General features: G+C 49.0%; 6 protein-coding genes across 6 annotated transcripts; 2 read left to right on the forward strand and 4 right to left on the reverse strand.

Moving 5' to 3' along the window:
* Positions 1-1604: 1604 nt before the first annotated feature.
* DEU56DRAFT_752330 (uncharacterized protein) lies at positions 1605-2292 on the reverse strand (the record flags this gene model as incomplete). The annotated part of the gene is made up of 3 exons (XM_041349623.1): positions 1605-1897; positions 1950-2066; positions 2121-2292. 3 exons carry the CDS (start codon positions 2290-2292, stop codon positions 1605-1607), a joined length of 582 nt encoding a protein of 193 aa, XP_041213197.1.
* Positions 2293-5040: 2748 nt separating this feature from the next.
* DEU56DRAFT_777798 (carbohydrate-binding module family 48 protein) lies at positions 5041-7469 on the reverse strand. Its single transcript, XM_041351792.1, has 3 exons — positions 6516-7469; positions 5600-6464; positions 5041-5545 (listed from the first exon to the last, which is right to left on the reverse strand). The coding sequence occupies exons 1-3, from the start codon at positions 7367-7369 to the stop codon at positions 5513-5515; spliced, it is 1752 nt and encodes a 583-aa protein (XP_041213198.1). The 5' UTR covers positions 7370-7469; the 3' UTR covers positions 5041-5512.
* Positions 7470-7560: 91 nt separating this feature from the next.
* DEU56DRAFT_777801 (AMP deaminase) lies at positions 7561-10998 on the forward strand. Its single transcript, XM_041351793.1, has 15 exons — positions 7561-7737; positions 7795-7990; positions 8044-8460; positions 8512-8699; positions 8755-8768; positions 8821-8929; positions 8985-9225; positions 9271-9305; positions 9359-9539; positions 9593-9779; positions 9835-9896; positions 9955-10235; positions 10297-10332; positions 10392-10532; positions 10588-10998. The coding sequence occupies exons 1-15, from the start codon at positions 7585-7587 to the stop codon at positions 10672-10674; spliced, it is 2328 nt and encodes a 775-aa protein (XP_041213199.1). The 5' UTR covers positions 7561-7584; the 3' UTR covers positions 10675-10998.
* A 41-nt stretch (positions 10999-11039) lies between these two features.
* Positions 11040-13792, forward strand: DEU56DRAFT_777810 (uncharacterized protein). Its single transcript, XM_041351794.1, has 11 exons — positions 11040-11280; positions 11337-11568; positions 11639-11707; positions 11809-11894; positions 11945-12024; positions 12075-12127; positions 12185-12330; positions 12383-12485; positions 12536-12914; positions 12964-13423; positions 13478-13792. The coding sequence occupies exons 2-11, from the start codon at positions 11479-11481 to the stop codon at positions 13614-13616; spliced, it is 1605 nt and encodes a 534-aa protein (XP_041213200.1). The 5' UTR covers positions 11040-11280; positions 11337-11478; the 3' UTR covers positions 13617-13792.
* A 1019-nt stretch (positions 13793-14811) lies between these two features.
* On the reverse strand, positions 14812-16531 carry DEU56DRAFT_551032 (kinase-like domain-containing protein). Its single transcript, XM_041346756.1, has 5 exons — positions 15989-16531; positions 15659-15935; positions 15476-15600; positions 15018-15419; positions 14812-14963 (listed from the first exon to the last, which is right to left on the reverse strand). Exons 1-5 carry the CDS (start codon positions 16430-16432, stop codon positions 14895-14897), a joined length of 1317 nt encoding a protein of 438 aa, XP_041213201.1. The 5' UTR covers positions 16433-16531; the 3' UTR covers positions 14812-14894.
* A 2287-nt stretch (positions 16532-18818) lies between these two features.
* Positions 18819-22494, reverse strand: DEU56DRAFT_551106 (CHAT domain-containing protein). Its single transcript, XM_041346757.1, has 3 exons — positions 22366-22494; positions 21380-22309; positions 18819-20704 (listed from the first exon to the last, which is right to left on the reverse strand). The coding sequence occupies exons 1-3, from the start codon at positions 22369-22371 to the stop codon at positions 18998-19000; spliced, it is 2643 nt and encodes an 880-aa protein (XP_041213202.1). The 5' UTR covers positions 22372-22494; the 3' UTR covers positions 18819-18997.
* Positions 22495-22592: the final 98 nt, after the last annotated feature.

Raw genomic sequence — 22592 nt, forward strand, 5'->3', positions numbered from 1 at the left:
TTATCAGTGGAGCAAAGGGCACCATCAGGTGCACCCACGAGTAGTGATAAGTACATTGACAATATCTCTTCTACACAGTGACTTCAAGCTTCTCGCAATTGCAGACAAGTGTTCGGGGCAGAGTGCATGTACTCGGAGGCAATAGTTTTCCGCGCGATGCAAGTCCAAATCTGCAGTTTGGAGTCGTTGCAGAGCCGAGCCTTTGATTCGCTATCCCGCATATGGTTTCTTACTCGATCGGCGCTGGCTTGTGAGAAGAAGTTACGACAATTGTGTTCGGAGTTTGCCCACAGTAGAGCTGGGAGTGGGATTACTATCGTGCATCGGCTCGCATTGCTGAGGTGAGCAAACCTTGCGCTGTGTATATATCACTGACTCACGTTCACCGAACGTCCCCGTCGGTGGCGCCTATCATGAAATTACATGTGCTTTCGTCATTCTCTCAAACGCGTCACCGCTTGGCGCTTACGCTCGGCGTGGACCGAACGCACGTGCGCCATGAGATTTTAACTTTTTCGTACTGGTTCTTTAAGCGCTCGGAGCCTGGAGGGCTCGATTTCCTTCCCCTCCGGATCAGCTTCCTGCCGCTGTGCATCCGATACTTTGACTTTTGAAAACCTTTTTTTTTTAACTCCACACATGCGTGGGTGTTTTTGATTCCGGATTATAGTACTTGTTTGCCCCCTCCGAATGAAAACAGCGACCAAGCCTCTTGAAGGAACACGAACCCAACTTATTGATAGTTTCTGACCGTGTCCGTTCCGTCAGTGCCCCAGGCGTCTCTTTCATGTTCCCAGCGCTACACCATCATGGAGCACATTTGGATGTGATCGGTTGCTGTTCGATGTGGCATCTCTGCCACTATTCGTATGGTTGACTTCTCTGCCAGCACTGTGGCTAGGCCGCATTTTTCTCTTTGCGATGGCTTGACACTGATGATCGGATCTCATCCCAAAAAAACCTGTGGCTTTTTGTGCACTCTTCTTGCATCTTCCTAATTTCGCTTCGGGTGGTACACTGATGGTATCCCCTTTGTGCAGGCTCGCTCTATTATCCAAATGCAATCGATCGCCAATCGATCGGGCTCAATGATTGGGCGCTATGTATGTGTGTTATGTTCGCAACAGTTGCGTACTTCCCGACAATCCTGGAAAGGTGATTGTTGCATCAAGGACACCGCGGTGATTGCCAGTCCGGACTCTTGCGAATCAGAGCCAACGATAGTCTTACACCATTTATTTTTTAAGGTCCTCCGGTCAGGACGCGCATCCTGACTCTCACATGTCATGGTGAGTTTCTATCATGGAGACTCGAAGTAGCTCTTGCCCTTGGCCTAATATTGCGCGGTTATCGTCACACCAGCGCGCTTGGAGTACTATCAGAGCACAAATAACTTCTGCCGTCGGATATTGCGACTGATGCGAGTATAGCGGCATATTTTGTCAACAACCAGCGTGTTGGGTGGCTCTCGTGCCAGGGGTATCCGATAAATACGCAACAAAACAGTACGGCTAGAAGCTACAAGGTATGTAAATCCACAAGATCAATTAAGTCATATACGCTACAAGTAATATTCAGAGACTCCTCGAATTCCGAGGTGCAATCTAATTTACTCCCACCCTTTCTACGTAGTATGGAACTTGATCAATATTGGAGTGAACGTGCGACAGGTCGTTCCAATGCGCGGAGAACGAGGACTGTCGAAATTGCGAAGGGGTTGGTTGAACCAAATTCCAATCGCCCCCACGACCGACAACATAGTGGATCTCTGCCTGAGATTGACCATGATACTCTAGCATCGAGCTCGTCGCCGATGTGTCTGACATCGGGCTACTGTTTCTTGTCCATGGTGAAATAGCGTTTGTCCATGCCTCGTTGTTGGGGATCACAAGAGGTTCTAAAAATGACATTAATGAGAACCCGTCGTCGATCAATCCAAAAATGCGTACCATAAGATGTGTTAGATCCCTGGTCAACTTCATAGGGCGATGTTTCTAAGGGTGGGAGTGGCTCATGCCTGGAAGTTGCCTCGTTTTCTCTAGACAACTGCCGCAACAGTTCTGCAGCTACGAAGGGGATGAGTGAGCATACAAGCAAAATATATCTCAGAACAAGTGTACCTTTCTTCAAGGTTTCGCGCCTGGTCTGGGGAGCTTCCCCTGTCACTGAGCGAATAACTTCGCGGAGTTCCTGGAAGCCGTCACCCTCTTTGACTCGATACTGCCTCTGCGACGCGATTTTGCTTTGTTTCGCAGGGCGCTGGTAACCTTGCGTATCGCGGTAGAGCTGCATATCTGCAATCGCGCGATAGTGAGTCTACAGTTGGAGTTAGAAGCATGCTTTTATAGCATCCTCAACTCCGCCACTATTTTGTAACTTTGTTTTTTTTGGACCGCCTTACCAGTCTCGATCTAGAAGTTTTTTAATAAGGCGGCCTATAGAACTTACTGCCACTAACCATAAACGCGCGTCAAAAAATAGCAGAAGACGCTCTTGAATGCAGTCAAATCCTGAAATTCATGACCTCACGATGTCTCCACACGGTCAATCAGTCCCGGCCAGTGTAAGATTTGATTCAGATCTTGAGTTGGACCGTGGTGATTCGAACATTTGATGATGACTACTTATGAAATGTGATATTGTTCATCGAAAAAGCGGCGTCAAAGCCACGTTTCTTCGAAGGTTTAAAGTTCGTGTCCGGGTGCAGTCCTCTTTCAATCTGCCTGTATAGCAATTCGGCGGGTAGTAGAATCTCACTACCGCCGAGCGTGCGAGCGTCGTGGGCGAGAACCAACATTTACAGCATCGATTTCAGCATACTCGCTCATTCGTTTTGCGGCAGCGAAAGGCATTTTATGTACGCGACTCGGATAAGGTTCCTGGAGATTTTATCAGTTGACATGGGTATTGATGGGATGATTGCAAAAATGGACACCGTGGGACTTACATAGGACCGCTACAGTGTGTTATGCAAAATGCTATCCAGGTGGTCGACCCAGTCATGGTAAAGCGCAAATTAAGTATGCCGTTAGCAAAGCCATTAGCGAGTTTAATGTTAGTCCGGATTACGCTAAATACCCCTATCAGCGAATGATTTTAAACCCCGACTCTTGTTCCGCGATCATTCCGATCTAGCAAAAGGTTTTGTGCGTTCATTTCGTGAACATACAAGGACCCTGCTCGCTCCAAGCTGCCCAATGGTGATGCCAGCTTATGCAGACGCGCAGACTGCCGTGATTTGTGATGCTATGCTCATGTATTAATTTACCACGTAAGTATCTTTGATAATTGATCTCAAGCACATGGACTTACAACCGGTGTCGAAAACAGAACAGGTCGAAAGCGATGGTCCCCTTTTTGTGCGGAAATATGTAGTAACGATCGAGTAGCCCGGAAGGATGCTTTTGGCACAGCAACGATGCGACGGCCACCGACGAACATTTAGTATGTGCATGTGAATGTGACCTTCGGAACAACGTGATTTATTTTGTGCCGAAGGAAGCCAAGTGTGATCTTGCACGTGGAATCGCATGATAGTAAGTGAGGCCTAGTGAGGGCCAAGCACTTTCTCCTGCTGTGAGGTCAGTTTATTGACGGTTGCTCGATGACGACAGCACCGGCGTGCATCCCGAGCTTGATGACGGCGTAATGCGACTCCGAGCGAGGCTGCACCGCGACAAGCGATAGCTGACATAAATTCACAATCTTGCTCTAGTAAGAACCGTTAGATGGAGGGGCGTTAAACAGCTTCCTTAGTGCGCCGACATGGTCATTCATCTGCCGCGCCCCGAGTCCCGAAGTACAAGGAGTACGCGCACGCATGATTTGTCCAAGCCGAACAGTGGCAATGATTTGTAGGAACAAGCCGGTCCCTGACAGTCTTCGAAATCTGAGATATTCGGGGGTGAATCCTAGCTTCATCGATAGCAAGCTCCGCCGCACTCCGATGTTGAGAATACGAACCTCTTCCTAGACGTAAAATATGACATTTCGAACGTAGTGGGAGTAGAAACCAAGGTGATTGCCAACATGGGAAGGAACAACTACAAGACGATGGTCTGAAGGCGTAAAGCGTGTTGCTGTTGGGAAAACTGAGGACATACTAGATGCTAGGAAGGAGCGATGATAGACAATGATTTGTTTTGGTTCCGCATCTAAGATTTCTGTTGTCCAGCCAATAGATCTACTCGAGTTCAAGAGAATGGAGCTGAGCAAAAATGAGTGGCAAGGGAACCTGGAACCCAAAATGAAGTTTCAGTGTCACGGCACCGAGGGGTCGGCGAGGACTTGGAGGGAGATGATGTTTCCAGCTGGAGAACGGAGTAGATCTAGAGAATCTTTGGGCCTAGATACCAATGCGATGCTGTGGACAGTGGAACGGAAGAGCTCCTTCCCTTGTATAATATCTGGAGGAACTTAGTATCAAGTGTTCGTCGTTCGGAGACAAAGATTTGGCGAATACTTACATCAAAATGCCGCTCTCGGCCTAACCATTTGGATCAGCTGCAGCGCTTTGGTTTATTTAAACTTCACCAGGAGACGTAGATCATGTTGGGGTACAGCTCTGCAGAACGTTACGTTCATCCACGTGTGCGTGTGTTGACCAACTTGGGGGCCGCCGAACAGCGCCGCGCCCGCAACTCAGACAAACAGTTCGCATCAAACGAACACGGCTCGCGCGGTTCAGCATGATGCCTCGTAGTCCTCCACCAGTACATCCCTCCATTTAGTATTTTGATTACCGTCGGAGCTGCCAGTGTCGAATGCGAGTGCATATGCTGTAAATTTTATCGAAATCTGGACCAATCGCCTCCTTCATCGACATAAGTTGACAATACTCACTGTAAAATTGCGATGTCGTATTCCCATACTGAATGCTCTCGGAGTGCAGCCTGAGGGAACCGACCGGCCTGGACCACCGAGTCCCTTCAATGAAGGTGCATGCACGTGCATGACCAGCGACGATCCGTGATACGAATATTAATATCAAATAGTTTATTTTCGTTCAAGATTTCGATCGAAGGAAGCACTTTTTGTGGGCAACTTCGGAAGTCGGTCCCAATGTAAGGAAGTTGCTTTTCATAGACATCTTAGGTCTAATTCCAGCAGTACCATAATCTAACTGTGTAGTTAACACTTGTGTTTACAAATTTCCAGACATACAGAAAGATACATTTTGGCGGGTATTCTAATATGTTGAGATCGTAGCGAGTAAGTCCATCGTGTATGTCTGGTCGGTCGTGGTACGGCAATATAGAACGTGTCACGTACAAGCGGTCATCACAAAAGAGCAGTAAAAGAACATATAAAGAGCCAGCTTCGCAAAAAAAAAAAGAGGAGAAAAAATGAATCAACGACTGCGTACGATGACAGTGACTCGACATGAGAGGTCTTCGAAAGCTGTCGAGATAGCAGGCCGATGGTCTAGAAATCATCGAATCATTGCGGGCGGATCTCTTGACTGCACAAAGGCAACTGGGTCAGCCAGAAAGGCAAGATAAACCGTAAATCGTCATGTAGGTTTATAATAGATGGTCGTGAGATACTGAAGCTTCATGGTCAGGAATCGTGATGGATGCTATGATACGAAAATGCAAACCTTCGTGCGATATCGTGTGGTATTACCCACGGCCAAGACACCATTACGAATTGCACTGGTACTCAAGTGGTGCAAAACAACATGAGACGGAACAGGGAGAACGCTAGCGTCATCGCTCAGCCCAGGACCATCAAGACCTAGCCGAGTATGCGCAGGGGCTGCGAAATGCACACTGGTTACATCCGTGCCGCTTGCCGTAGTAATGGGAATTGCAGGAGCTTCTAGTTCTGCAGTCCTGTCCTCCTTGTGAAGTTCACGAGCAACGGTACTCGTCATTCCCAGTAGGGATCGTCCCTGACGTCGTTTGTTTTCACGCTCCCTTTCACGTTCACGGTGTTCCCGACCCCGGTTACCTGCGGGAGATTGCCCGGATTTCGCATTCAGTATCAGTTTATCAAGATGCCGCGGCAATGAAGGGGCAGGTGGAATGTTGGGAGTAGGGACATGTTGGTAAGGAGCCTGGTCGTACTCGGGACCAGCAGTATACGCTAGATAGGCTTCTTCCTCCCGAGCAGCTGCAATAAGCCCTGCGGGAATATCATCCGTCCACCTTCCAAGCGTACCCTTTGGATCAGAAGATGTGTCCATAATGGAACCGTGCGTAGAGCTTGTTGTTGACCAGAAGGAGTGTGCATGAGGGTTTGGATGGCGCCCCGCCGGTGTAGCAGGGGCAACAGACGACACGTGGGGTGGGGTCAAGCCGGAGATAGGAACGGCAACGTAATTGGCAAGACTACCCTCATCATCAACGGCAGTAGGCAAGTCATCTGCTACCCGCCATTGTTCATCGACGATGAATCGAATATGATGAGTGCCGGGCATGAGTGGTACCCATGCAGACCACGATTTGTCGCTTAATGGATCGCTGCGACAAGTTGTTAGCAATACGGCGAAGGCTGCCAAGGAGACGACGCACTCGGGCTCCATAGGCAGACGACCTGTCCAATTGCCATCTCCAGCACGAACTAAGACCACGCTTTTTCCACCACCATTCCATGTAATCTTCACGGAGACGGGTTCTTTTTGTTCCTCGTGTGATTGATTTGGTCGTTTCATCAGTTGGCCGTTCTCCCCATCGGGGTCAGCATTTGCCGATTTGGCCATCTCCTCCTCCGCTTTGTGAAGCGCAAGTGGTATGGTTGAATGCACGGTCTCCTGAATGAAACCAGGTGGATCAGGTTGCTCAGATGCCTCAATCTCACTTTCGGCGTAGAGCTCTTGCATACGAGGCTGAGCAGACTGACCGCGCGATGCGAAAGAATGAGTGGAACTATATTGCAAAGGTGCGCCTCTAAAGTAAGGGCTACCTCGCGGGCGATGGTTATGCACCGGAATATGCGTGGATGGAGGGTGATCCAAGAGTAGCTCTGCCGAGTAGTTTCCCGTATCAGTAACTCTGTTTGCGGTTCCTTTCAAATTTGGCTGACGTCCACGAGGGGAAGTGCCTGTATTTGAAGCATTATTCATCGTTCCATTGTTAAAAGCAGGAATCGGAATCGGGATTGGAGAAGTTGTTCTCAGTGGGCGACGGTAAGGTGATAAGGGGGAAGAATTTCCAGAGTTATGGTACGATGCTGCTGGTGTGAGCGACAGTGAAGCAAGATCTGGAAGTTCAAGAGATTTTTTCTTTGTCCGTAACGAGCGATGCGGTTGATGAGGATTGGGTGATGGTGAATGTGATGGAGCTTGTCGACGCGCAGATGAATCGATTCTTCTACTCGGGACAGGTGAACGTGAACTTTGATTGGTATTTGATGCTGTATTTCCCATCTCACGGTGGCCTTTGCTGTTCGTCGTCGTTGACGACGTTCTTTTCGTCCTCGGAGCGACAATTATGAGCTCGATGGTGTCAAGAAGAAGTAATATGATACAATGTTATTATCAAAAGGATAAGTCCCGATAACAATAATAATATATATATAAATAATTTCAAATGCACAAGGATGCTTAAATAAGACCATCACCGTCCGAATAATCACTAGACTATGCCGGGTACTCCAAACATGAGTGGAGATGCATCTCCTACCTTGCCACACACTCCAACATCAAATACTGTCGTCGAATCGAGCTCTGGCTTGACCATCCCCGAACCCAGAGATGGATTTTATGGTTATACCGATGAAAAGAGCCTCCAACAAGTGAGATAGTGCTTTCCAACGGAGTTACATTGGACTCTTATGATCTTGAATGATCAGATGGAGGAACAAAAATGGACACAACGTCGCACCTCCGACGTCGCGCATCCTCAGGCTGATAGTACATCACTATCTAGCAGTTTCATATTGTCTTCCATCCGTGAAGCCCTTCAAACTGAAACAACTGAAGAGTTACATCCGTCACCTTTCTCTGACGATGAAGATAAAGAACAAGTTTCGGATGCTCAGCGCCACAGTGCGTATTCATCTGATGTATCTAATCTGCCCGCTCAGGTTATGTTTCTACAGTGGACACCATGATTAACCCAGAACTTGCACGTGTTGTCCAGTCTTTTCAGAAATGCCTTGAGCTTCGCGACAAATATATTACGAAATCTTTACAGAGGCTGGGAGACAACCCCAGAGACCACGACGGTGTTTTCCATGGCGTGGTTGAGGGCCTTGCGGACGTTTCTGGGGTCAAGCCCGACGTTAACCAAGCTTTAGCTGCTTCCCCGAAAAGCCCTCACAAGCCGTGGGACATATATCCGAAGCCCCCTCCTCCTCACTGGCACTTTACTGCGAAAGAAACGGCCATTAGTGCAGATGGCCGCGTTACGCCGGACGACCAATTCAATTTCTCTCAATGTCAAATACCTGGTAATCATGATTGGGAGTTTGAAATAGATGATAAAGGCGTGTATCAAGTATACACGAATGCTGAAGGTGGTTCCATCTTCTTTCCGCCAGAGGGATCCGATCCAATCCTGTCCACAGCAGAAATCAAGAAACCACTCTTCGATATACCCACTATCAGAGAGTATTTCGTCGATCTAGACTATGTCCTCGGTGTTATCTCCGATGGTCCGGCGAAAAGTATGGCGTACCGTAGACTCAAGTATCTCGCGAGCAAGTTCGAGATGTACAGTCTCTTAAATGAGTTTCAAGAATTAGCTGACATGAAGGTGCGTGGAGACTATCAAAATCCATCCCAAACATTTATGAAGAATTCGTCTGTAGAGTGTGCCGCACAGGTGCTTCCTCCCTTGTACGTGCAAGGTGATGGACTAATTTAGGTGATTTAAGGGACTTCTACAATGTGCGAAAGGTGGACACCCACGTCCATCTAGCAAGTTGCATGAACCAGAAGCACCTCTTGCGGTTTATCAAGTCGAAGATGAAACGCAGCCCTCATGTTTGTATGAAATCACCTGCGCTATATTAACTACTCAGACGTTTCGCTACTTTAGGATGTTGTCATTTTCCGTGATGGGACAGACTTGACGCTGGAACAGGTGTTTCAGTCGCTCAAGCTGAGCGCGTACGATTTATCCATCAACACACTCGACATGCACGCCCACCAAGATTCCTTCCATCGGTTCGATAAATTTAACCTGAAGTACAATCCGATCGGCGAGTCCAGGCTGAGAGAAATTTTCCTGAAAATAGATAATAAAATAGATGGCACATACTTCGCTGAGATCACCAGAGGTAAGCTACATGATGCTGTCCTCGCATCGATCTGATATGTCACAGAGGTCATGAATGATGTGGAACAAAGTAAATACCAGGTACGAATGACCCGTGTACCTCTGAATACTTTTTTCTTAGACCATATCCTTAGAACTGCGAATGGCGTGTCAGTATTTATGGTAGATCCGTGGATGAGTGGGACAAACTCGCGAAATGGATCATCAACAATGATCTGTTCTCACACAACGTTCGCTGGCTCATTCAAGTCCCTCGACTGTATCAAGTGTACAAGGAGACTGGTGCGATCAACACATTCGAGGAAATTGTAATCAGTGAGTCTCTTGTCCCATATTTAATTCATATAGGCAATATACTACGCTCGTAGATGTCTTCCGCCCACTCTTTGAGGTCACGAAAGATCCTCGGTCGCATCCTGAGCTTCATGTCTTCTTGCAACGGGTCGTCGGCTTCGACAGCGTGGATGACGAGTCTAAGGCGGAACGTCGATTCCACCGCAAATTCCCTTTCCCTCGTCTCTGGGACTCCAAGCAGAATCCTCCGTTTTCTTATTGGTGAGTAAACACTTATCTACTATTTGTTATTCGTCAATTGAATATCGGATCGTAGGATGTATTACATGTATGCAAATATGGCCAGCTTGAACCACTGGCGAAAGGCACGAGGGTTCAGTGAGTTTCTTATCCGATTGCCTTTGAGTTTCTGCCACTGAAATTAACTGCCACGCAGACACGTTTGTATTTCGACCTCATGCTGGCGAAGCAGGAGATACGGATCACCTGACTGCGGCATTTCTCACATCCCACTCGATTTCACATGGGATTCTGCTTCGCAAGGTTCCCGCGCTGCAGTACTTATTCTACCTGAAACAAATCGGGCTGGCTATGAGTCCCTTGAGCAACAATGCACTGTTCCTGACCTATGAGCGCAACCCGCTTCCTGACTTTTTTAAAGTCGGGTTGAATGTGAGTTTGAGCACCGATGACCCATTGCAATTCCATTTTACGAAGGTGAGCCCCTGACTCTGATACTACGTTGGTGGTCACTCACTTGGACACACCATGGTATCAGGAACCACTACTAGAAGAGTACAGTGTCGCAGCTCATGTAAGTTGTTCAGCAATCACTAATATAACGTTTACTATTGCTGACCCCCTACATGACAGATCTACAAGCTTCCTCAAAGCTCGCTAGCCGAGCTCGCTCGCAACTCTGTGATTCAGAGTGGGTTTGAAATGGAGATTAAAAGGCACTGGCTCGGTCAAGAGTGGTATCTGCCGGGTGCTGCAGGCAATGATATCCATAAGGTACGCGAGCTGTTCCCATGCGCTCGACTTATTTATTCATTAACCAACCGCACAGACAAACGTGCCAAATCTTCGACTAGCATATCGGCACCGCACACTACTTGAGGAGCTTGCGATGATCAGGGCGCCGTACTCTACATAGTAAAGAGCCCGATCTGGCATCATTCGGTGATAGTGGCATTGGAAGCGTACCTTCTCTAAACAAGTGTAGCTATGCGTTCTCAAGGTTCCAGATATGGCCAGTGCTTTGACATGATATAGCTCCGCCAAGCGTGATCTGGGGCTGATTGGGGAAGAGGACTGGGTTCTAAGACCAAGGAAAAGCTGATACACGCGCCACCGCTGGCCTCTCCCAGCGGGTCGAATTTGCCTGTGGCGAGTCGGGTTGTGAAGCGGAAGCGTCACGCAGAGCAGAAAGGGCCGTAATTTAGTTGTGTCTACACTGCCCTAAAACGCTTGAAACACGATGAACTACTGAACTATCCATCCGAGGCATCGTGCCGGACCCCGAAACTTGACGGCAGGAAAAATCAACTCCGCTAGGTTCTCCGCTGTATCGAGCCGCGCCAATGTCAGGCATTTGAATTGTCGATCTTGCTCTTATCTGATCTCGAGGCATTGCAGCTGTGCACGACAGCTGTGATCGTGGATATGATGATGTCAGAGAGCCTCCTGCTTGTGAAACTGCCGTCGTTTCAATTACAATTAGGACCGTCATCCGATGAAACAAGCACCGAAAGCCATATAGGTGCAGCTGCCAGTGCCTCCTCCCTACAAAAATCCAGTCGTCTTATTTCGTTCTAGTCGAGAACACACGTTTCCCCCCGAACTAATAATACCCTACACAGATTTCGGTAGAGTATTCATACGACCGTGAGCCTCTGCGTCGTCCCACTCCTCATAGAACGCATATTCCCATCTCTCTCGTTCGTGACTGCTCGATACTATGTCAGACGCTGGCGAATGCGAAGTATCGAGGAAGCCGAAGATCCTGATCGCAAGCTTTGACGGTACTGCAGGCTTTTACGATGCGACGGTGAGGCCCCCAAAATCATGCACAGATCGCGAATACAGGAACTAATCTCACCCACATTGTTCTGTCGCAGAACACGAATGTTGTCAAGTTCGTTTCATTGTTGAAGAAAGACACGGACAGACAGCTCTGTTATTACCAGGTACGTGCTCGGATAGTACTCCTCTGGTGACTCTACCATTCGGTCGCGAGTCACCCACGTTGCAGTAGCAAGTGAACTCAATTACACTCTTATTCATACAGGCAGGTGTTGGGACGTATTTTGCCCCTGGAGTGGTGTCCCCCATGTTCACTTGGCTCGCGAAGATCTTGGATGAGGCTTTTGCATGGTGCGTATGGTGAGCTGAAATGAAGGTCGACGTGGCTTGACTTCATGCAGGTACCTGGACGCCCATGTCATGGATGGTTACAACTTCTTGATGGAGAACTACCGGCCTGGTGATAAGATTTGTCTTTTCGGTGAGACGTTCGCCTTGGCAGTATAACAGATTCCACTGAACTCAGGGCAGGCTTCTCTCGAGGAGCATATACTGCACGTGCGTTAGCGGGAATGCTGCACAAGGTTAGTAGTCGTGGATCATCGATTGAAGCTGCTTTACCTACTAATACTTTGTCGCAGGTTGGGCTGCTTCCGAAATCTAACATCCAACAAATTGGCTTTGCCTATGAGGCATATAAGCAGACTGGCGTACAGGCAGATGCGCTTGCTGCAGGTTTTAAGCAGACATTTTCACGTGACGTCAAGGTAGAGTTTGTAGGAGTCTGGCAAGTTGTTCCCATGATGGCCAGTTACCCGCAACTAACTTTTTGTTTTCAGGGACACCGTACAAAGCACTGGAGTGCTCCTGAGCCGGAACCTGCCATTCACAGACTCTAACACCCTGATCAAGACATTTCGACACGCTTTGGCTCTCGACGAGGTCTATTTAGCCCATTACCTAATTAAGTTGGTGCTGACTCTCATCAACAGCGCCGCGTTAGATTCCAGCCAGATCTTTACCATCGGCCCAGGACGGATATAGCCGATCCGGAATTTATCGATGTGTCAAAGCTATGCGAAGCTATTGCAGAATTGGAAGACAGTGTTTCCGATGAAATTGGTTCACTGCGGAATCATCTCCTTCAAGCTGTCAAACGCGGGAGGAAGTTCGCGAAAAAGCCGAAGTTTCAAGGGCTGAAGCGCCGTTTCGCCAAGCGCCAACAGAGCAAAATCGAGATCGTCCCTAAGAATTCTGGGGATACTACCGTCGTCAAGGATCAGACAAGTGCGGAAGTGCTTGACGTCCCTGATGTAGAGCCGATACCACCATCAGATGTTCTGGAAGTCTGGTTCGCGGGATGTCATAGTGGTAAGCATGCACATGTTTTGCCAATTCTCTCTTCACGCAACATGAGCAGACATAGGTGGTGGAAATGTTGGGAACTCTGACAAGGTCTCGTTGGCGCAAATCACCCTTCGCTGGATGGTTGAGCAGGTCATCCTGTCTCAGTGCGGCATTGCTTTTGATGAGGAAGCTCTTGAGCGTGTCGGCATGCCGTTATCAAGCTTTCCTGTCCCGACAACGCCGCCTGCTACTGAGGATCCGACCGGCAAGTCACCACCGATGACAGAGAAGACCGGCCTCAGTGCTGCGCCTGACGATGCTGTGTCGCCTGTCGCAGAAGTACCCTTATCCGCCCCTTCTAGCCCTCCCACTGATCCTCCCACTACACCCTCGCTCCCAAATCCTCAAACTTGCGATGCTCTAGCTCCTTTGTTTGACGAGTTACAGCTCCAGAAGGCTTGGTGGCTTCTTGAAATATTGCCCCTTCCATTTGCATGGCAAGATGCGCATGGTAAATGGCACAAGAAATGGAGGTGAGCTACTTGTGGCTACGAGTAACTTCTTTAATGATTGACTATCGATGGCAGGTTACATCTGGGCAAAGGTCGCGCTATTCCCTACCAGCACCCTAACTTCCATTCATCTGTCAAGGAGCGGATGGACTATGCACCCTTGAACTATAAGCCACGAGCGATATACCGACACGACCAGGTTACTTTTATATGACGATGACACGACCCGCCCCTTGATGCCCATCTATGATAGAAATCTTATGAAACTATCACACGAATCCCACCCTGAAGGACAGTATTAGTGTTACGTGAGTTCTACCTTGAGACCTCCCCATTGTATTTGTTTATAACTCGCATTATTATAATTGTGATGATGATATGATCACGTCGGTTTGATCTTTTGTGTTTCCATTCTGTGAGATGCTGTGATCGCCTCCGGCCTTCGATTGCGGATTTACCTTATCACATGGTTTGACCAATCGGATACCTCCGTTTGCAGCTGTCGTCCGGCCGCGATTCATGCGGCTTCCAGCGTTATATGCACCGGACGCCACCATAACTTTGAGAGAGATTTCACCCAGATTGGGAGCCCCTCATGAGTCCGCAGGTGTACCGTAATGTTTAACTGGGGGGCCTCATGCACATGGTCCATGCCGTACTACCAGCATTCTCCACAGCGTACATAATTACTGCAATGTAAACTTTATTTTCAAGAAGGCTGTCGTTTGCAGTCCGTCATAGCGGGCATGGTAATTGGGCCGTAAAAAAGAGCTTCCATTCTTCTCATGGACGATTCTGGCGCAAATGCTGTTTTCAGCTTTATTATAATCAGCAGCTACTTATATCAAACGCGACGGCAAATGCTGAGCGCCGACACTAGCGAACAACAGACTTGTGATTTATCTTGACACTTGTTCAACGGTAAGGGTCAGTTACAGATTTGTGCTACGTCCAGCTTACGACGTCGATGGTCTAGATGAATCTCCTGACGATCAGTCTCCTAGCATTAACAGCCCTTGGCGCACGAGCCACTCCTGGCTCACTGACGAGCGATACTGTCTGGTGCAATGGTACCTGGTCAGGGTGTGGCAAGCAGTGTTCAACGCACTTCGAAACTCGTCGATCATGCACCCTGAACGGGAATAAGACAGTGGAATACTGGTGCTGTTATGAGTCCTGACGGAGACACTGCCATAGGAAGGAATGTAAAAGCGGTGTGGGAAAAGCAACGCAGATGAGGGGTTTTCGCAGTCTGGAAATGTGAGCGATGAAACAATGTATCAGGGCACGTACTGGGCACAAAATAGATCAAGTATGCTTCCAACATCGAGTTGTCTGAAGGAATATTATTCCGGGATCTCTATAATACAGACCGCGCGCGAGGATGAAATGTGCAATCAGGACAATGGCAGCAGGCATGAATTAAGATGGCGTGGGTGGGAGGGCGGATAAGGGGGTATATGAGATATACAAGGGCAACCACACAACTAGCTCAAAATGTATTCGCCCAAACCTCAAGATCGAACCTTGATGCTCTGGCACTGTCTATCCAAGAATGTTTCTGGGTGACACAGTTAGAAGGACACAACAGATGCAACAAATAAGAAGGGAGTACCAAAAGATCCTTGGGCGTGTTTCGCGCATCCGGGTCCTTGAGCAGACAGCTATCGACAAAGTCTTCTGCTTCCTTAGGGAACCGCCCTTCTGGTGTCAGTCGTGGAGCAGGCTCGTTGACGATATGCTGGAGTAGTTCCAATATACTCATCATCATTCCGCCTCCCTGTAGGCTAACACCCCTGCTCTTCCGCTTGTCCTTCTTCGACGTCTTATCTTTCTCTTTCTTCGGTGGAAGTCCAATGGAACCAGGCGACAATGTACCTTCAAAGTCGGACAGGTCAGAGTCGTCCGGATCTGAATCGGCAAAGGGGAACCGTCCTAGGGCAAGTTCTATGAGAGAAATGCCCAAAGACCACACATCGGACTTGACAGTGTACTGCGCGCCTTGTATCCGCTCGGGCTGTTTGAGATAACCTTATAGATTCGGTAAAGAAGATGCAAGAAATACAGACGCACGCTCATATAAGTTGAGGTTCCTACGAATGTATCGGCGATAGAATTTATGAGTTCACCGGAAACACCAAAGTCGCATATCTTGATTTGACCTTGCGAGTTGCACAAGATATTCGATGGTTTGATATCTGATGCGACCGTCAACCTCGAGGAACACACCAAGGCTGTCCACGTGTTTAAGCTCACCACGATGAATGATTCGGTGTACATCATATAGATAAGTTAAGCCCTCGAGCACAGCCAGCGCAACTTTGGAGACGACCTCGATGTCGATGGCACCGATTTTCTTGTAAATTCCATCAAGAGAACCCTTGTCCATGAACTCCATGCAAATGCAGATATTTGGATCAGAAAGAAATGCGCCATAGAATGAGATAATGTATCGCGAATGGCAATCATGCATAATGTGAAGTTCGCGGAGAATCTGCTTCCGTACGGAAGGCTTCGCATCAATGAGAACGATCTAGAATTAACAGTTGAAAAAGAATTATAGATCTGGCGCATTGAAATACTTGCCTTCTTGGCCATGATCGTGTTAGTGGGAGTATGTTCTACCTTTTTGACGCTTCCACCGTTGCCTTGGCCAAGCTCCTGAAGGTCTTTCAGATCTTCGGTACGAAGATCGTAACGCGTCTCGGCATTCATATCAAGGTTTGCTAGCGTGTTGGAAAGGGTAGTGTGGTATGTGTTTCTCCGCGTATTTGCGGAAGCTGAGGGAATAGTGGAAGTAGGCGCGGCTGCTGCATTCGCAAGATTTCCGTCTGAATCCTGAATGGCATTAGATACTCCCAATTTTGGGGCGTTGAGAGTCATAGGCGGGGGTCGTTTCTTGCCCTTCGTCGCTGTAGTCGCAGGAGCAGCCCTTGTGGGTACTGGCTCTGTTTCTTTTGGCTTCGCGGGCACATCGAGCTGTAAAGCCTTGAAGTTGCGTTTCTTGCGGATTGGTGTAGCCATGATCATTGTCAGCTCTTGATGATCAGCAAGGCCAGCTTCCACAACTCTTGCAAGGCTGAGCACGAGCAGTTGCTTCAGTGTTCAAAAGATGCATGGAAGCTCATGTACATTACATAAGCAACATGTCATTTTTGCCGCATCAATCATGGACTGCCTCGCGATGTCATAGTACTTAGTATTACCGAGTACCTTGGCTTCATCATTCGATGCTTTTCGGCGGGGGACCATTGAGTAATCCCAGTATCTTGATTGAAACAGTCTCATCAACGTTGTCGTCGCACAGACGCGCCATGATTTTTTATCGTGAGTTTTCTCGAACGGCGTGTCACGGTACTGATACGAATCCATCATATCCAAATCCAAATCCAAGCAGGGAACTGCATGCTATGCAGTCCAGCGGATCTATGGAGCGAGTATTAGTGGCGCGTCTTTTTTCACCAGCTTCTTCCTTGGCTTTGTCTTCAGATGAGGCAGATGCGCAAGTCGGCATCGAGTCATCACTTGTCCCCAGGATACCGTGACAGCTCTGAGCACTGTCGTCGCAAGTATGTAACCTACTTTTTCTCAGACGCGGGCAATAAGACTTCTGCGCTCACAGCTTACAGGGGTATTCTTTATGGAGACCATGACATTTGGCTACCGCGTAGCATATGTCAGAACGTTGTTGAGCGCCCATCTCAATGATCCAACTTGAACATATGCAATACCGCCCTGCGCGTCTAGTGGGTCAAATTTTCTGTTGCCTGGGATCATTCACTATTCAGATATATTTTTACGCCCAGTCATGACGACGCGTGATGTACATCTGGTTCCAGCCTGCGTCGTCAACCCCGTTATCGTGCGCCGTTCATGTCCTGGACGACCATTGGGTCTTTATTTGGATCAGTACGTTGCTCTGTTTCCCAAGGCCTTTTGGCGCACGCTTCACAAGGTTTCACATCGAAGGTGCCTACTTCGTTTGATCGATCACCATACAGCTAATTTGGTGAACTTAGTCACTACAGGACGTTTTATATGCAATTGGAGGCCGTGCACCTTCCATGATTGCATGGGATATTGCTCTGAGCTATGCAGCGCTTCTCCGTGTAGGCACGGGAGTTTCATTTGTACCTAACCGGTGCCTGGTCCATACTGTAGACAATGCATATTGCCTTGTGCTGCAGAGAGCCAGTGTGTGTGTGACGACACGGTGATCAAGTTGGAGTGAAACATCTTCGATATCAATTGGATTTGATTAATAGGAGTTAATGGGCCGCTCCGACTCTATCAGTTCCCCACCCATTTACAGCACTAATGCCTGCCAACACTGCCTGGTTCCTACAAGATCTCTTCTTGGGTGGATACAGGAAAGATCCGCGGGAGCAAAGATAGAAGGCGATCAAACACAATTCCTACCAAGCTGGCGCTTTCCAACGCATGTGGTCTGGACGCCGCCCAAGGTCAGCGATTACCGGAATCGAGTCCCATTCTGCACCGAGGCTCTCAAACTCCCTCATAGTAGATTTCAGTAGGTGTCTTCCCAGTTCACCAATCCTGACTCGTACTAAGTTAACCTTCAAGCACACCGCTCAATATCCTAACGACGCATGGAAGTCTACGGGACGTCGTAGACCACAACGGCATTTATATCGTCAGCCCCACTCACGATGCATGGAGAACACACGTATTGCGCTTCTCGAGAGCCCAAGACAAGTCCTCGATCAACATGATCCGACAAGCGTTTCGTTCAACGGTCTTGCCGGTGTGGGGAAAACGTCCATCGCGTTCACCACTGTTGAGAAGATGAAAGCAGCCGAAAGGCCTGCTGTTCTTCTCGCAGAAACATGTACAAAGCGCTACGGCTGCCGGCGCAATTATTCCTGCCATCGCGTCCCAACTGGCACTACCTTTCCCCCACATTCGAGGAGGTATCTTGACGGCGATCATCTGGACAAACCACGCATAGGTCGCCCTACTGTTTTCGGCCGGCCCCCTATGCCTTGGCCATCAGAGGATGAATTTGAGACGTTAGTCTCTACAGCAGGTGGTATATTTGTCTACGTTGCGATGACCACGATTTGATATCCGCCACTGGTCATCATCCACAGCAGGGGCTACTTCGTGAGAAGTCGACTGTCGGTGCTCGCGTCGACCAGTTTTATTTCAAGTGTGGAGAATCTGGATCTTGCACTGCCGGATGTTGGCGTACATTCTCACTCGGACAACTCCAAGAACTCTTTCACGCGCATAAAGAAAGTTTAGCTGTAATCGTGAGTGTTTTTGTTATGTTTGGTGAGCCGCGCATCTACCACATGTAAGGACGAAGCGTTTGATCCCGCGGAACCAATTCGCGTCGCGCGCTCCACTCGAACTCCTTTGATGTTCTACTCTGACTCAGGCGAGTATATTGTATGTTTGACAAAGCAATATATAATCATTCAATGGATCGGTGCTTGCAGTACTAGTACACAACGGGAAAAAAACAGAGTATCGTGCAGACATTATTTGAATAACTGGGATCTAGGTGGGACAACAGGATAATGAAAGCAATCAGGATAACATAGAATGCAATAACATGACGAATAAATCAAACTAGACACCTATATGAACAAACGCGATCTGTTGTTCTAGTGGAATCTTCTTGCGCAATGATTTCACAGCCTTGTGCAACGCTACCGCAGCCCGTGTGCAGTCCAATCTCCCTGAACCATCGACCAGGTTGCGGTAAAAAACGGACACAACCTGTCGTGCAACCGCATCGTCGACAGACCACATGGAACCTATCACACTGCGAAATCCAGAGAATTGCATCACCGCAGCGAGATGTATCACCTCGTCGGAGCTCTTCTCATGGCCCACGGTAGTGTGGCAAGCCGATAAGAATGCAAACTCCAGGTTCTGCCAGTTAGACCGGATGATTTCCTTGATCATCAACGGCCCATCGCGCATTGCGAAGGAAGAGTCAAACGATTGCGTCCGATGTGGCATTCCATGGCAAGCTAGATGGAGCCACTGATTATGATTTAGTGCATCAAGTGCACCCTGGATTGTTGCGTCGTTATCCTCGAGTGATGTGAAGGAGACGATGGGCCCGAGACGCCGAGCGGCAATGGCTAACTCGAGAGCGACATGATGGAGTTCCTCCCCTCTGTCCGGATTCGCTTGACCGATAGCAACAAAATGTTGTGTGGACACCTCTTGAGAAACTCGCTGTCTCGCCCGAATGAGTGTCGCTAAAGTGGGGGTGTAAGAGGAGATATAAATTTGAGATAAGTTGTTTTTGTTCTTCTCGTACGGTCCTGCTGCATGTAGAGGAAGAAGCGTGAACTCAGCAGTAGGGCACCACCAGATACGCGAGCCACGGCGAATTTTGAACGCCCTTAGAGCTCGGACCACGGGATCAACAACACAATCCCAAAGCTTGCGGAGGATGCTGACGAGTTTGTTTTGACGATCAGAAGAACCAAATTGCTCTGCGAGGGACTGGAATTCTGAAGACAACTCGGAGACTTCAGTCTGCGGGATATCGAGTGGAACGTGGACAGGATCTTGTGCACTGAAGACAATCAAGGCGTCACAGCCATATTGGCTTGCATTGACGATGATGACAGGGCCTCCTTCAGCAGCCTTCTGCAGGTTGGAGAAAAGGGGAGGCAGGAAAAACCGAGAAAAGTCAGGCAGCATGCGGACGCGGGAGACGACATCATTCCATTGCATGGTCAGTTGTGGGATTTGTGGGGACCGCTCTTCGGTACACCGATCAAGCGCGCTACGAAGGCCAAAATTCAGCTGCTTCAACTCATTCGCCAAGGCTGCGCCGGTGTCACCGGACAGGGAAAGTTCATCGAGCGGTGAGCGTAAGCGTGCCAACTGGGTCCAGAATATGGCACGGCCTTGCTCCACCAGTTCTATAGCAGTTGTCAGTGCACCATGACGAACACTGCACGAGAAAGCGTCCATGGGAAGTGAAGCTGTGGCCATCCTGACGACATCAAATAGATGTGGAGAAGACGGTAACATAGTAACATGCTGATCCAGGAATTTCAACGCAGTTTGATAGGCAAGTAATGCAGAGTCATGGTTCGTCTCTTCGGCAGAGGTGGCCCATGACTTGGCAGCAGTAAGATCCCCATGGGAGACTGCATGAGATAGGTAGGAGAGTTGCACATACAGCCTAAATGCTTCATCACGGTCAGACGAGACGCCCCGCTGCTCGAATCTGTGACGAAGGCTCAGGGCAAGATTATTGAGAGTTATTGATCGATCAGAATGACCGGGGGGACGAAGGAGTAGTGCAGCCTGATGGAGCTCGATGGCCTCATCAAGGTCAGACGGGACGCCCCGTTGCTTGAATTTGTTTTGAAGGCCGGTGGCAAGATTATTGAGAGTTATTGATCGATTAGAATGACCGGGGGGACGAAGAAGTAGTGCAGCCCGATGGAGCTCGATGGCCTCATCAAGGTCAGACGGGATGCCCCGATGCCCGAATCTGTTTCGAAGACCGGTGGCAAGATTGTTGAGAGATGCTGATCTATCAGAATGACCGGGGGGACGAAGGAGTAGTGCAGCCCGATGGAGCTCGATGGCCTCATCAAGGTCAGACGGGACGCCCCGCTGCTTAAATCTGTTTTGAAGGCCGGCGGCAAGATTGTTGAGAGACGCTGATCGATCAGGATGACCAGGGGGATGAAAGAGTAGTGCAGCCCGGTTGAGCTCTATGGCCTCATCAAGGTCAGACTGGACGCCCCGCAGCTCGAAACTGTTTATAAGGCTCAGGGCAAGGTTATTGAGAGTTGTTGATCGATTAGAATGACCGGGGGGACGAAGAAGTAGTGCAGCCCGATGGAGCTCGATGGCCTCATCAAGGTCAGACGGGACGCCCCGCTGCTTAAATCTGTTTTGAAGGCCGGTGGCAAGATCATTGAGAGACCCTGATCGATTGGAATGACCAGGGGGATGAAGGAGTAGTGCAGCCCGATAGAGCTCGATGGCCTCATCAAGGTCGGACGGGACGCCCCGCTGCTCGAATAAATTCTCAAGGCTGTTGGCAAGATGGTTGAGAGACGCTGATCGATGAGGATGACCGGGGGGACGAAGGAGTAGTGCAGCCCGATGGAGCTCTATGGCCTCATCAAGGTCAGGCTGGACACCCCGCTGTTTAAATCTTTGCTGAAGGCTCAGGGCAAGGTTATTGAGAGATGCTGATCGATCAGAATGACCGGGGGGACGAAGGAGTAGTGCAGCCCGATGGAGCTCGATGGCCTCATTAAGGTCAGACGGGACACCCCGCTGCTTAAATCTGTTTTGAAGGCCGGCGGCAAGATTGTTGAGAGACGTTGATCGATTAGAATTACCGGGGGGATGAAGGAGTAGTGCAGCCCGGTTGAGCTCTATGGCCTCATCAAGGTCAGACTGGACGCCCCGCTGCTCGAATCTGTTTATAAGGCTCAGGGCAAGGTTATTGAGAGTTATTGAGCGATCAGAATGACTGGGGGGATAAAGGAGTAGTGCAGCCCGATGGAGCTCGATGGCCTCATCAAGGTCAGATGGGACGCCCCGCTGCTTAAATCTGTTTTGAAGGCCGGTGACAAGATTGTTGAGAGACTGTGATCGATTGGAATGACCAGGGGGACGAAGGAGTAGTGCAGCCCGATGGAGCTCGATGGCCTCATCAAGGTCAGACGGGACGCCCCGATGCTCGAATCTGTTTTGAAGGCTCTTGGCAAGATTGTAGAGAGACGCTGGTCGATCAGGATGACCGGGGGGACAGCTCTGCAAGGCCGCTCGACACTTTTGCACCCTATCTGCTATGCTATCATGATCAGTTACGCGAGGACTGTCATTGGTCAAGAACGCAGGGAGGATGAAGCCGAAGAGCGCCGTGGCAATTGGGCGAAGACGACCCTGTGCCTTTCATGAGTATAAAATCTAGGTGGATATGTTTGAATTGCAATACGCACGGACATAGAATTCGAGCACTGACACCCGGAGAAGAAATGGTATAGTGAGCGCTGAACTTGTATATGTAGTAAGAACTAGTAGCAGTGAGGGCCTGAGGCATGAGAGCGGCATCATGGAGTGAATTCACGAGTCCTTGAGATTGTAGCCGTGTGTGAACTATCATGTTGAAGAACACTGCAGGAAAAGGCCCGGGAATATCGCAGTGAGATTGACACTAACACTAAGC

Source organism: Suillus clintonianus (assembly GCF_016758775.1).
Source record: "Suillus clintonianus strain FC179 chromosome Unknown DEU56scaffold_8, whole genome shotgun sequence".
NCBI classification, from domain to species: Eukaryota; Fungi; Basidiomycota; class Agaricomycetes; order Boletales; family Suillaceae; genus Suillus; species Suillus clintonianus.